Below are 13383 nucleotides of genomic sequence, written 5' to 3'. Positions count from 1 at the left end.
GCGATTATTATTACATCTCTCAAAACAGCAACTTGCATTTCCCTTCGAGGGGATAGACCTCGTAACCCAGGCAGAGAGACTCCTCGCAGTCTTCCCTGGAAGTTTTATATAATTCTGATTGGTCAGAGTTGTGTGTGTTTTTTTTTTTTCTCTTTCCCCAAGCCGGTATCTGGTCTTAATGATTTTTCAGTTATTCTGCAAGCTGGTTTCTTTCTTCATTTTTGATGATAATTTTCTTAACTGTACATCAGGGTTGATTATTTGATAGATAGAAATAATTGATGACAATAAAAATTTAAATTTTGAAAGACAGTGTGTAATGAGTTATTAATATCAATTAGAATCTATGATAATATTATTATTCATAATATTATTATGTTTTGTATGATCTATTATTTAACAATAATACTAAAAAAAAAAACCCTATTAATAATAATAATAAAATTCTTGTCTGCTGTGAGAATTCGCAAAACTGTCACCTGTGTGTTTAAAGCTGCTTCCCTCCCCCCCTGGGGGCCCTGCCGCCATGGCAACCCCACCTATGACATCACCATCCCCTTTCAATGTCTCCATAGCAACGGAGCTGATGGTCACTGTGTGCGTGTGTCATTGCGCTATCTGTGACCAGAAATTTAATTATCGAGACAATTTAAAACAGATACGAACATAACGCATATATTTTATGAAACATCATTAGCACTCCAGTCATATTTCATGTCAGATTTGCCATTATTTATTTGTTTTTGTTTTTTTTAATTATTTGCTCCCAATTTAGAAGAGCCAATTATTTTTAGACCTCTCTCGCTGAAGCATAGCGCAGATAGCTCTGTAGAGAAATGCACATGAAAACAAACTCTGCTATGCTATGAGAACTCCTAGCAATGCTATGAGAAGAAAGGTGTGATGGGATATCAGCTAGGATTGCCACCCCGCCAGTGTTTTTACCCCCCCCCCCCCCCTTTGACCCCCCCCCCCCCCCATGTCAGTATTTTTTGCAACAAAAATAAAACCCCCTGCTACGGACCATTAAGATTCGTACGATTGGATAACGTATCAAAACTTTTTTTTACACAATGTTATTTTAAAATTATGTGTTTACACACACGACGTACTCACCTTTGAGGTTATGCCATTGTGTCACTTCGTTGGTCCTTTCTTGACTCCCGACGACCTGGATTAAGAGAGAGATTTTCCCGCCACGGCTGATGGTAGAGAAATGAACATTCAGTTCAATGGAAACAGCTCTGCGGACATTCCTGCAGCCAGCATGCAAATCGCACGCTCCCTCAAAACCTGAGACCCCTGCGGCATTGTGTTGTGTGACAAAGCTGCACATTTCAGAGTGGCCTTTTACTGTCCCTAGCACAAGGGGCACCTGTGTAACGATCACGCTGTTTAATCAGCTTCTTGATATGCCACACCTGTCAGGTGGGTGGATGATCTTGGCAAAGGAGGAATGCTCACTAACAGGGATGTCAACAAAGCCCTGCGCAAAATTTGAGAGAAATAATCTGTGCGCATGGAAAATTTCTGGGATCTCTTATTTCAGCCTGTGTTCCAAGTTTCCAATGCGAAACACAGGAGAGACACAAGGTTCAAAGGTTACGTCCTTTTATTTTTTTGTGAACTCCAGCGCCTCAATAAGCACGGCCGTTTACAGAAATGTAAAAGATTTAGAACATAAAAAAAGCTCAACCAGATCTAGTCAACGAAAAACAACATGCTGTTCAAACTATTTGTTGTATTAGATATTTAAGGTAAGGCAAGTTTATTTCTCTGTTAAGTGCTCCTGGCTATAATGGTCTGCTGTCCAGCTGTACAGAATTCTGGCCTACCTCTGCTTTTTGTTGTACTACAAGTTTTTGACTGCGAACCTTTGTTTTCGACTTTACCCGCCAGGTCACCCCCATCTCCATTCAATCAATAATTTATCTACAAAAAAACAAAAAAAACAAAAAAAAAAAAAAAAAAAACCAAAACAACACAAACGGGGATTAAAATTTACTTCTTTTGTGAATATAGTTTGCCTACGTCTGATTTGACTTGTCCACAGCGACAGTAGAGGCCTAAAGGGTATCCTAGCAACGGGGTAATCTAGCGCACTCTCTCACACACACACACACACACTAAAAGAAGCACACTGTCTCACACACACACACACTCCAGGTTTGAATGCAAACCAGCAACAGGAGACTTTAAACTGGGTTCTAGTTTGATGCGTCAATTCACCAAAATGTGTGATCGAAGCTCTGGAAATTTAAGTACAGATGATCAATATATCAACACGCTGATTATCTGTTGCACCCCCAGCGAGAGGCTGTGTTCTAGGCTCAGTGTTCCGGTTCCGGGTGCCGTGTTCAGTGTTCCGTGCAGACTGGTTCAGAACTTGCTGGCTCTGAGCGTCAGGATAAATTTGGGCAGACGGAGGAACGAGGGGATGAAGGAGGAGAGCCAGGAGAGTCCCGGGACCCCAGAGAGGAGGAACCGGAGAGAGGTGGAGTCTAGAACCTCACGACCTGAGAGAGCGAGAAGGGAGAGGGAGAGAGAGAAGAGAGAGACACACAGAGTCAACCAGACACATTAACTGATATAAGACACTTTGATAATGCAGCACTTCTATAGCAAACTATGAACAGTATTGGCTGAGAATGGATTGGGGCTCCATCTAGTGGCCCCTCAGTGTCACTGCCGTCTCGCCTGATCTTTCTCGTACCGTCAAGGTCTCGGAGATTGTAACGCCTGCTGAGGTCACAGGTCAACAGAACCTTCCCGCTCAGTGACATCAGCTTCTTGTCTAAAAGAAAAAAATAAAATAAAAATAATAATAATAATAATAATAATTTCAATGAAAAAGTACCAAGTTTGAAAGGAGTAGAATTACCATGACCTTCATCAGTGTCCACACACACACACAGGCAGTGACACTCTCCTCATCTCCCCTCTCACCTGCAGTCAGAGCTACAATGCACTTCCCACTCAGCTCTGGAGTTTCAGCAGCTTCAAACACCCCCCAGATCTGACAAGAAAAACAACACCAACGTGAAATGAATTCAATAAAAACAACACAGACACACACACACACACACACACACACACCTCCTCCTCTGCCTTTGAACCCGGGTCTCTGCTCAGCACGTTCTCCAGGACGGTCTCAGTGCGCACTGCCCCCGGCCACAGAGACACCATGGCCACGCCCGCACCCTGGAGCTCCACAGCCCCATCACAGGCCAGGCGGTCACACTGCAGGGGCACAGCACAGCAACACAGCACAGTCAGGACACAACACAGAACAGTCAGGGCACAGCACAGCAACACAGCACAGTCAGGACACAACACAGAACAGTCAGGGCACAGCACAGCAACACAGCACAGTCAGGACACAACACAGAACAGTCAGGGCACAGCGCAGTCAGGGCACAGCACAGCAACACAGCACAGCACAGTCAGGACACAGCACAGCAACACAGCACAGTCAGGGCACAGCACAGTCAGGACACAGCACAGTCAGGACACAGCACAGCACAGTCAGGGCACAGCACAGCAACACAGCACAGTCAGGACACAGCACAGCAACACAGCACAGCACAGTCAGGACACAGCACAGAACAGTCAGGGCACAGCACAGTCAGGATACAGCACAGCAACACAGCACAGCACAGTCAGGGCACAGCACAGCAACACAACACAGTGAGGACACAGCACAGAACAGTCAGGACACAGCACAGTCAGGACACAGCACAGCAACACAGCACAGCACAGTCAGGACACAGCACAGAACAGTCAGGACACAGCACAGTCAGGAAACAGCACAGCAACACAGCACAGCACAGTCAGGACACAGCACAGCAACACAGCACAGTCAGGATGCAGCACAGCACAGTCAGGGCACAGCACAGCAACACAGCACAGTCAGGACGCAGCACAGAACAGTCAGGGCACAGCACAGCAACACAGCACAGCACAGCAACACAGCACAGCACAGCACAGCACAGCACAGTCAGCACAGCACAGAACAGTCAGGGCACAGCACAGTCAGGGCACAGCACAGCAACACAGCACAGCAACAGTCAGGGCACAGCACAGTCAGGACACAGCACAGAAACAGCACAGCACAGTCAGGGTACAGCACAGTAACAAAGCACAGCACAGCACAGTCTGGGTACAGAAACACAGCACAGCACAGTCTGGGCACAGCACAGTTAGTGAAAGGTCACTGATAATGTGTGACGATTGGGAGCTGTGTTGAGTGAATGGTCACTGATAATGTGTGACGGTTGGGAGCTGTGTTGAGTGAATGGTCACTGATAATGTGTGACGGTTGGGAGCTGTGTTGAGTGAATGGTCACTGATAATGTGTGACGGTTGGGAGCTGTGTTGAGTGAATGGTCACTGATAATGTGTGACGGTTGGGAACTGTGTGGAGTGAATGGTCACTGATAATGTGTGACGGTTGGGAGCTATGTTGAGTGAATGGTCACTGATAATGTGTGACGGTTGGCAGCTGTGTTGAGTGAATGGTCACTGATAATGTGTGACGGTTGGGAGCTGTGTTGAGTGAATGGTCACTGATAATGTGTGACGGTTGGGAGCTGTGTTGAGTGAATGGTCACTGATAATGTGTGACGGTTGGCAGCTGTGTTGAGTGAATGGTCACTGATAATGTGTGACGGTTGGGAGCTGTGTTGATGATGTCACTGATAATGTGTGACGGTTGGGAGCTGTGTTGAGTGAATGGTCACTGATAATGTGTGACGGTTGGGAGCTGTGTTGAGTGAATGGTCACTGATAATGTGTGACGGTTGGGAGCTGTGTTGAGTGAATGGTCACTGATAATGTGTGACAGTTGGGGACTCACTGCTGCTTTCCCCACTCCATAGGGTACATTGAAGTCGTACTGGAGTCTGCCCGTCGAGGAAATGATGACAATCAGGCCCCGCCCCGCTGGAACCATCATCCGAGCGGCGTACACCGAGCAGATATAGTGACCCCTGCAGGAGGGAGGGAGAACTGCAACCATGCTGTGTTGATGATATCACTGATAATGTGTGACGGTTGGGAGCCGTGTTGATGATGTCACTGATCTCCTCACCTCAGTCCCACATTGTTCATGTCGTCCCAAACTGAGGGGGGCATCTCCCAAAATGTCTTCCCCAAGTTATCAAAGTAAGTCTGAAAATAATAATAATAAGAATAATAATAATAATAATAACAACAATAATAATAAGGCACCATTCCCTCCCGCTCTCCTCTCCTAACCTTTACTGTCAGGGTCATGCCCTCTCTTATTCCCCCTACCTAGCCCCTCCTCCCTTCTATTTATATTATTGCCCTTCCCTCTCTTCTTTCTCCCTCTCCCTCTCTCTCTCTCTCTCTCTCTCTCCGCTCTCTCTCTCTCTCTCTCTCTCTCTCTCTCTCTCTCCCCCTCTCTCTCCCCCCTCTCTCTCTAGAGGGTGAAGAGGAAGAGTACTATCTCCCTCTCCCTCCCACCTGTACTCCTCCATACGCGTTGTTCACCAGGATATCCAGCCTTCCTCTCTGCTCTCTCCCGATTCGCTCAAACAGATTCCTGATATCATCATCCTTTGACGAATCACAGGTCACTGGCACGCAAGTCCCGCCTCTAGCCTCCACCTGGAGTGCAGGTAATGAAGCCGGTCTAATCGCTGACACACAATACTGACTGAATACTGTAACCATGGACAACACACACACACAGAGAGACACACACTGCATACTGAATACTGTAACCATGGACAACACACACAGACACACATACACACGATTATCAGGCTCCCTTCCCCATCCTCACCTCCCCAGCTGTCTCTCCCAGGGTCGCCCTGTTCCTCCCAGTAATGTAGACTGTGGCTCCCGCCTGTCCCAGCTGCAGAGCGATGCCTTTCCCAATCCCGCGAGACGCTCCAGTCACCACGCACACCCAGCCCGACAGCGCCCCCATGTGAGAGGGCAGGAGACCGCGATTTGATAGCTGCTACCAGACCCCAGTGTTCATTCAGTCTTTCTATATTTTCAACTGTTTTAGTGATTGTACAGTGATATTACATCTTTTCTTTTATTATTATTATTATTATTATTATTATTATTATCATGTTAAACTGAGAAATGTTACGTGTAATACTGTTTAAACAACTGTTAAATTGCATTCCACTGCCTCAAGATGGCTTCCCATGTACCTGCATTGGACCTCTCAGGACTACATTTCCCATCATCCTCCTGCTCGCTGGCAAATCCGTTTCCGTTACACAGTTGAGCAGGGAGGACGATGGGAAATGTAGTTCCGAGAGGTCCATTGCCAGTACATAGGAAGCCATGTTCGGAGGCAGTGGAATGCAGTTTAAAAGTTTAAAAAAATGAGTCAAAACTTTGAAAAAAAAAAAAAAAAAAAAAATACACTAAAAAACACAAAACAAACAAACTGGAAACCAATTTTAGCAGAAAATAACACGAAGGTGTTAGTCAGACATTCTCTCCCTGTAGATCCCTTTTACGATCTTTAACACAGTCTGATGAAAGACGTGTTATTAACGGATATTATTATTATTATTATTATTATTATTATTATTATTAAGGTAGACCCTCTTTCACCACTTTGTCCAATGGTCGTCTCGTAAATCTCACTTTAGAGTGACCCTTCAACTGCTGGACCCTGCTTAGAGTTCACACACGAATTCAACAATTCAGCACCAGGGATGTTCAATGACTGGGAAACGAATGTTACTTCAAATCGTGCTCCTGTACGTAGTTTTTTACTTGCAACAAAAATGAAACAAATTTGGTGCAGTTCATATATATATATATATATATAATTAAAACGCATACATAAATATCGCAAAAACAGCTGCAGTTCAAGTTATTTGTCAAATGTTACAGCTAACTTGAAATATGCAAACTGTTCAAGAGCTGAAAACAAGTGGAAAGGTCTAATTAAGCAGATGATCAGTTCAATGAAGGGTCTGGTTCAGTGACTGAGATTCGGTTTGAATGAAAACCAGTAGCCACAGCAGAGGGGTCCCGGGAACTGGGTTGAGAAGCCCTGCACTAGAGAGAGTCATTTCAAGCCCTCTTGCTAGATGTATATCAGCTTTTAAAACAGGATAACGATTTTGGGGACTGACAGAGGACAGATGTGAGTCGTTTGTGTCAAAGTCTGGTCAGACTGGCTCAAACCATCTGTGCAAAACGATGTCAAGCTGGTGCATTCGTATCATATCAGAGAAACCAGAGAGAATTATAAAGCTCGTCTCCTTTAATAGAGGCAAACAGCTTTCCTTATGTCACTCAAATCATGTGACAGTGCGGCCTTGTGACCTCTGCCAGCCAAGCCCACCCTCTCTATACACGGAGAGCAGGCGGGGTGGAAGGTCGCGCTGTCACGTGATTTGAAAGGACTGAGGAAGCCTGTCCAGCGTTGAGACTGCCAGCGCAGGAGAGGGCATTCAGAGCTACTTAGTTGTATTCAACTGAAGTGACTTGAGGAGAGAGAGAGGGAGAGGGAGGCTCTCCCTCTCTCTCTGCTCCGCACGCTCTACAAGTCCCTCCCTCATGTCTCCTCGCCTCCGCCCCTTCTAGTCGTGAGGGGAACTCTACACTTCCCCCCTGAGAGGGACCTAATACAGGGAGATTGAGCGGGGTAGAATGAGGGGGACGAGGGATAGGGACAGGGAGACTGAGATTGCATATTTTGTCAAGCCCCTCTCAACTCCCCAGAGGGAGAGTGAGAAGTGGGACTAGGTGATCCTGTGAGGGGGAGAGGGAGAGAAAGAGAAGGGAAGAGGGAGAGAGAGAGAGGAAAGAGCACAGACATAGAAGAAGAGGAGAGGGACGGAGGGAGGGAGAGGTCTCATCGACCTCCTTTCTCAACTCTTTCTGTGGGGGGGGGGGAGAGAGGGAGGGAGAGGGGAGGGGGAGGGAGGGGAGAGAGGAGAGAGAGAGAGAAGAGAGAGAAGAGAGGCTGAGAGACAGAGAGAGAGAGAGAGAGAGGTGTCTGTTTCTACAATGTGACTGTTTGTTGTTTTGGCAAAACTTGCTTCTTCCTGTCATGCAAAGCTTATTGAATTAAACTGAGAGAACTCATGCAAAGTCTTATGCCAATTCAAACTGATTGGGAGAGAGAGAGAGGGAGAGGGAGAGAGAAAGCACTGGACACATTTCTTAATTATGATTTCCCAAACACACTGGACACAATTGATTGACCCAGAAAAAGTGGCAGTCCTTCTGGGAGAGGCACACACAGGGAGATTCCTTCTCTATCTCTTGTGTTACCATCCATTATTATTACTGTTCTTGTTAGTATTACTATTACCATCATAACTATTATCACTGTTATTGTTTTTGTTGTTATTTCTCATATGATATGTATTATAATTGCTTTGGCAAAACAGCTGATGTCTGTCACGCCAGTAAAGAACCTTTGAATTGAATTGAGAGAGAGGGAGAGAGGGACAGAGACAGAGAGAGAGCGAGAGAGAGAGACAGAGAGAGATAAGAAAGAGAGAGACACAGAGAGAGAGAGAGAGAGAGAGAGACAGAGAGAGAGAGAGGAGGAGGGAGGAGAGTCTCTCGCTCTGCCACCTGTCTCCTCTCTCCTCTGTGTGCTCTGTCTACCTCCGCCTCCCTCTCCTTGTCCTCTCTCGTCTCTTCTCCTCAAACCGAGTCAGAGATAGAGAAGAACTCCTCTCAGAGACAGACCTAGATCTTAAATAAAGTCACTACCGCTTTTCGTGATCTCTCTTTCTTCGCTTTCCAAGCCGTTTTCTCCCGGTTAGCTACCTCTTTCGGTGTCTCTGTCTGTCGCTCTCGCTCGTCGCTCTGTCTCCCTCTCCCTAAGTCAAACTGAAACCCTTCCAAGAGAGAAAGATTCAGAAAAACCTCCGCTTTTCGGGAGAGGGAGAGGTATAGAATCCGTTGAAGAACTCCCTGAAATTAACTTGTTACATTGATAGATAGAGAGGGAGAGAGAGAGAGAGAGAGAGAGAGAGAGAGAGAGAGAGAGAGAGAGAGAGAGAGAGAGAGAGAGAGAGAGAGAGAGAGAGAGAGACATACAGCTTGACATAGATTGGCTCGTTGAATCGATCTGTGAGAGACTGAGGAAAAGACAGAGTTTTGTTTACATGTTGCTGAGAAGGAAGACATGCTGTGTAGAGATAAGGAGGGAATGAGAGAGTGACAGAGGAAGAGTACAGAGAGAGAGCGACACACAGACACACAGAGACAGACACACACAGAAAAACAGACAGGCACACGCACACACACAGAGAGACAGACAGACGCACACATACAGGTGCACGCTGAGGGACAGTCAGATGGACGGACACACGGACAGCCCCAGGCTTCGCTCCAGGATCCCGCGGCCTTTGACCTGCGCGGCAGGCTTGTCAGAGAGGAGCCGAGGTCGCGACTCCCTGGCCACGCCCCCTCCGGTGTCTCCAAGGCGACGGGCTCGCTCTGCCCCCGCCCACTACCAGAAGGAGCCAATCAGGCGCTGGCACAGCCCGGACACCAGGAAGAGAGTGCGCTTCGCTGATTGGCTGGGGCTGGAGCTGACATCAGTCATCCACTACAGGTGAGAAACAGCGCCACCCCTCTGTCTGCAGGCAGAGCCGGGTACTGCAGCTCAGAATTGTAATAATGGGAATGTCGCTCTTCTATACAGCCAACAGTCACATGACCCAGACAGTGACAGTGAAAAGGAAGGCTCTGATTGGCCATCGGGGGACACACCCACTGCCAGCAAAGAACCAATGAGATGGCCTTCTCAGGTAAAAGCTTTATCCATACTTATAAATATAAAGGTATAATATATAAACTATGCAGATTGAAGCTCAGGGGGGCTGTCTGAATCGTGTTTGGTGTTGCTGTATAATATATAAAACTATGCAGATTGAAGCTCAGGGGGGCTGTCTGAATTGTGTTTAGTGTTGCTGTATAATATATAAAACTATGCAGATTGAAGCTCAGGGGGGCTGTCTGAATCGTGTTTGGTGTTGCTGTATAATATATAAAACTATGCAGATTGAAGCTCAGGGGGGGCTGTCTGAATCGTGTTTGGTGTTGCTGTATAATATATAAAACTATGCAGATTGAAGCTCAGGGGGGCTGTCTGAATCGTGTTTAGTGTTGCTGTATAATATATAAAACTATGCAGATTGAAGCTCAGGGGGGGCTGTCTGAATTGTGTTTAGTGTTGCTGTATAATATATAAAACTATGCAGATTGAAACGTTCACTCCACTAACGCATTAATTTCCTTATCCCAGCATCTTCCCTCCCAGTCCTGCTTTGCCGAACCTCAGTTTTCCGACCCGGTCTCTCGCCCGGAATTCCATTCCCTGGTTCGGGAGCGGCGGATTTGTCTGGAATCGGTGCGGGTGGAAAGCCTCTGTGTTTCCGGCCTGGCTCGCGTTATGAACCTGGCTTTCCAGAAGGAGGTCACGGTCCGATATTCCTCAGACAACTGGTCCACCTGCTCTGAAATCCAGGCTTCCTATCTCCCGCCGAGCCGGGATAGCTTCGGGTTCGGGATTGGGGATTCTGTGGGGATGGACCGTTTCCACTTTCGGCTTCCCCTGCCCCCCCGGGATCCCCCCTATCTCACAACGGGACGCCCCGAGCAGCTCCCCAGCCTGGAGTTTGCTCTGTGTTACAGAGTCCTGGGGCAGGAATACTGGGACAGCAATGAAGGGGTTAACTACGCAGTGCGCTGGCGGACCACGCTGCTGCCCTCTGACTCCATGCTGAGAGATGAAAACAGCGCCTGGATTCATTTTATATAGCTCAAAAAAAAAACCCTGCCTGCCCCTTACTTCCATTGACTGTCAGATGTGTAATTCTGAGAGGGAAACGCCAGGCCACCTGGGTACTATATCGAGTTCTCCGTTTGCTTGTCTTGCCTTCGCAGGAAGTCTTTTGCCACTGCTTCGCTTCCTGGACCAGTAGCAGTGCTTGAAATGGGCCGGTCCTCGTCGGTACCGAGTCTCGCCACTTCTCAATTTCAAATATTTAAGCAGCACTGTCTGCCCCTTTCCTTTCCAAATTCTCAGCTGCATTTATGTGACTTTCTAATTGTTACTTTGTTGTCCCAGCAACGGCTGCCAGATTTACGTCAAGGCAGAGCATAGACTGCAACTCCCAGAGTGCATTGCAAAACAACTGCAACTCCCAGAGTGCATTGCAAAACAACTGCAGTTCCCAGAGTGCATTGCAAAACAACTGCAACTCCCAGGGTGCATTGCAAAACAACTGCAACTCCCAGAGTGCACTGCAAAACAACTGCAACTCCCAGAGGGCATTGCAAAACAACTGCAACTCCCAGGGAGACAGAGATAGAGGTGGACAGGGAGACAGAGAGAGAGGTGGACAGGGAGACAAAGGTAGAGGTGGACAGGGAGACAGAGAGAGAGGTGGACAGGGAGACAGAGAGAGAGGTGGACAGGGAGACAGAGAGAGAGGTGGACAGGGAGACAAAGGTAGAGGTGGACAGGGAGACAGAGAGAGAGGTGGACAGGGAGACAGAGGTAGAGATAGACAGGGAGACAGAGAGAGAGGTGGACAGGGAGACAGAGAGAGAGGTGGACAGGGAGACAGAGAGAGAGGTGGACAGGGAGACAGAGAGAGAGGTGGACAGGGAGACAAGAGGTAGAGGTGGACAGGGAGACAGAGAGAGAGGTGGACAGGGAGACAGAGGTAGAGATAGACAGGGAGACAGAGAGAGAGGTGGACAGGGAGACAGAGAGAGAGGTGGACAGGGAGACAGAGAGAGAGGTGGACAGGGAGACAGAGAGAGAGGTGGATCGCTGTCTGAAAGTCTGACAGTGGAGGCAGCTGATTGGTTGCTGAAGGGGGGGGGGGGGCGGTTAACCCCCCCGGGGTGACACAGACACTCTGTGAACGCAAGGCTGGAGCAAACGGAAATGCATTTAACCCTGTGTCGGCCTGGGGGTGTCACGCAGGCAAGTGCAGAGTCAGAAAAAAAAGCTTCAAATCTCCTTAAATGTCGCTAGGGTTCCCTTTTTCTATTTACCAATCTGTGTAATCCATTCAGGGAAAAATTAAAACGAAAACTTGAAATCTGAGCTGTGTTTTTTATTTGTAAAATCTATTACAAAGCAGAAAGGTTCAGCTGAAATGGAACGTTGCGTTTGTGATGTCATTCACTACGTAGTTAATGATGTCACAATCTGCTGCAATGCTGTCAGAATTATATATATTATTAAACTTTTTTTCTTTGATGCGCTAAATCAACACAGAACTTTTACTAGATAAAATAATTTTGCATGGATTTTTCTGTTTACATGTAATTATGACAAAGTGTGTTATATTATCAGACAGTGTAATTTACACATTGATCATTTACTCTGTAAATAAATCTGTGGTGCGTCGGGTGTCTCTCCTTCCCTCTCTCCCTCTCTCCTCTCCCCCTCTCTCATCTCCCCTCTCTCCTCTCCTCCCCTCTCTCTCTCTTGCTCTCTTTTGGAATGTCACAATGTTTTTCTTGAAGGTACCAGGCTTGTGTTTTGATTTGTATTCTATTGTCATTTAGCCCCTCCTAGTCCGTTATAAGTCCCTCCCAAGTTCACTGTAGCCCCTCCCTCTGCCTATTACTCCCTCTAATGTCAATTTTAGCCCCTCCCAAATTCACATTAAGCCCCTCCCAGTCCCTCCAAGCCCCTCCCAGTCCCGCTGCTCTCAGTCCCAGCACTCTGCCTCCCTCGCGGGGCGCTGCCAGTGGTCGGCTCCCTCAATGGTGTTTCGGATTAAGGAGGCTGAGGAGAGGAGGATCTTCCCCAGAGCGAAGAGGAGAGTGGAGGAGAGACGGAGGAGCTCCCTGGAACAAAGAGAGAGAAAGAAACAGAGAGTTCATTACACCTGACAGAAAACCTACCCTCCACCTCCATGCACCGCTCCCTCCCTCCACCTCCACGCTCCGCTCCCTCCCTCCCTCCACCTCCACGCTCCGCTTCCTCCCTCCCTCCACCTCCACGCACCACTCCCTCCCTCCCTCCACCTCCACGCACCGCTCCCTCCCTCCACCTCCACGCTCCCTCCCTCCCTCCACGCTCCGCTCCCTCCCTCCCTCCACCTCCACGCACCGCTCCCTCCCTCCACCTCCACGCTCCGCTCCCTCCCTCCCTCCACCTCCACGCTCCGCTCCCTCCCTCCCTCCCTCCTTCGTGCCTCCACGCTTCCCTCTCTCCCTGCACGGAGGTCCCTAGGTGGGCGAGGTCCGAGGGCACGTTCCGAGGGAGGTCCCGTAGGTGCGAGGCGAAAGGAGGAGGTGCGAGTCCTCCATCCCCTGCAGGGAGGTGGCCTCCGTCCCCTCCATCCCTTTAGGGAAGGGAGCTCCGAGGCCTCCCTCCCTGTCCCCACT

At 48.2% G+C, this 13383-nt stretch overlaps 3 protein-coding genes across 5 annotated transcripts in view; 1 reads left to right on the top strand and 2 right to left on the bottom strand.

Annotated features, from left to right (window-relative positions):
- Window positions 1-2017: 2017 nt before the first annotated feature.
- On the bottom strand, window positions 2018-6051 carry LOC121305301 (dehydrogenase/reductase SDR family member 1-like). Of its 3 annotated transcripts, XM_041236896.1 has the most exons (8): window positions 5810-6051; window positions 5488-5631; window positions 5090-5169; window positions 4856-4988; window positions 3097-3240; window positions 2947-3016; window positions 2714-2794; window positions 2018-2516 (listed from the first exon to the last, which is right to left on the bottom strand). In XM_041236896.1, exons 1-8 carry the CDS (start codon window positions 5954-5956, stop codon window positions 2380-2382), a joined length of 936 nt encoding a protein of 311 aa, XP_041092830.1. In that variant the 5' UTR covers window positions 5957-6051; the 3' UTR covers window positions 2018-2379. The 3 variants fall into 3 exon arrangements, with proteins under 3 accessions (XP_041092830.1, XP_041092832.1, XP_041092831.1); XM_041236898.1 differs by lacking the exon at window positions 3097-3240; XM_041236897.1 differs by lacking the exon at window positions 5488-5631 and having other exon boundaries at window positions 5810-6050.
- A 2961-nt stretch (window positions 6052-9012) lies between these two features.
- On the top strand, window positions 9013-11205 carry LOC121305307 (protein phosphatase 1 regulatory subunit 3E-like). The gene is made up of 3 exons (XM_041236914.1): window positions 9013-9580; window positions 9671-9776; window positions 10274-11205. Exons 1-3 carry the CDS (start codon window positions 9321-9323, stop codon window positions 10787-10789), a joined length of 882 nt encoding a protein of 293 aa, XP_041092848.1. The 5' UTR covers window positions 9013-9320; the 3' UTR covers window positions 10790-11205.
- Window positions 11206-12083: 878 nt separating this feature from the next.
- The window catches only part of cideb (cell death inducing DFFA like effector b), a 4550-nt gene continuing 3250 nt past the window's right edge, over window positions 12084-13383 (bottom strand). The window contains exon 5 of the mRNA XM_041236941.1: window positions 12084-12840. Coding sequence (XP_041092875.1) covers window positions 12702-12840 — 139 coding nt within the window. The 3' untranslated portion in view covers window positions 12084-12701. The remainder of the gene's footprint in view (window positions 12841-13383) is intronic.

Source organism: Polyodon spathula, chromosome 42 (assembly GCF_017654505.1).
Source record: "Polyodon spathula isolate WHYD16114869_AA chromosome 42, ASM1765450v1, whole genome shotgun sequence".
NCBI lineage: Eukaryota > Metazoa > Chordata > Actinopteri > Acipenseriformes > Polyodontidae > Polyodon > Polyodon spathula.
This window is presented reverse-complemented; position numbering and strand designations above follow the sequence as displayed.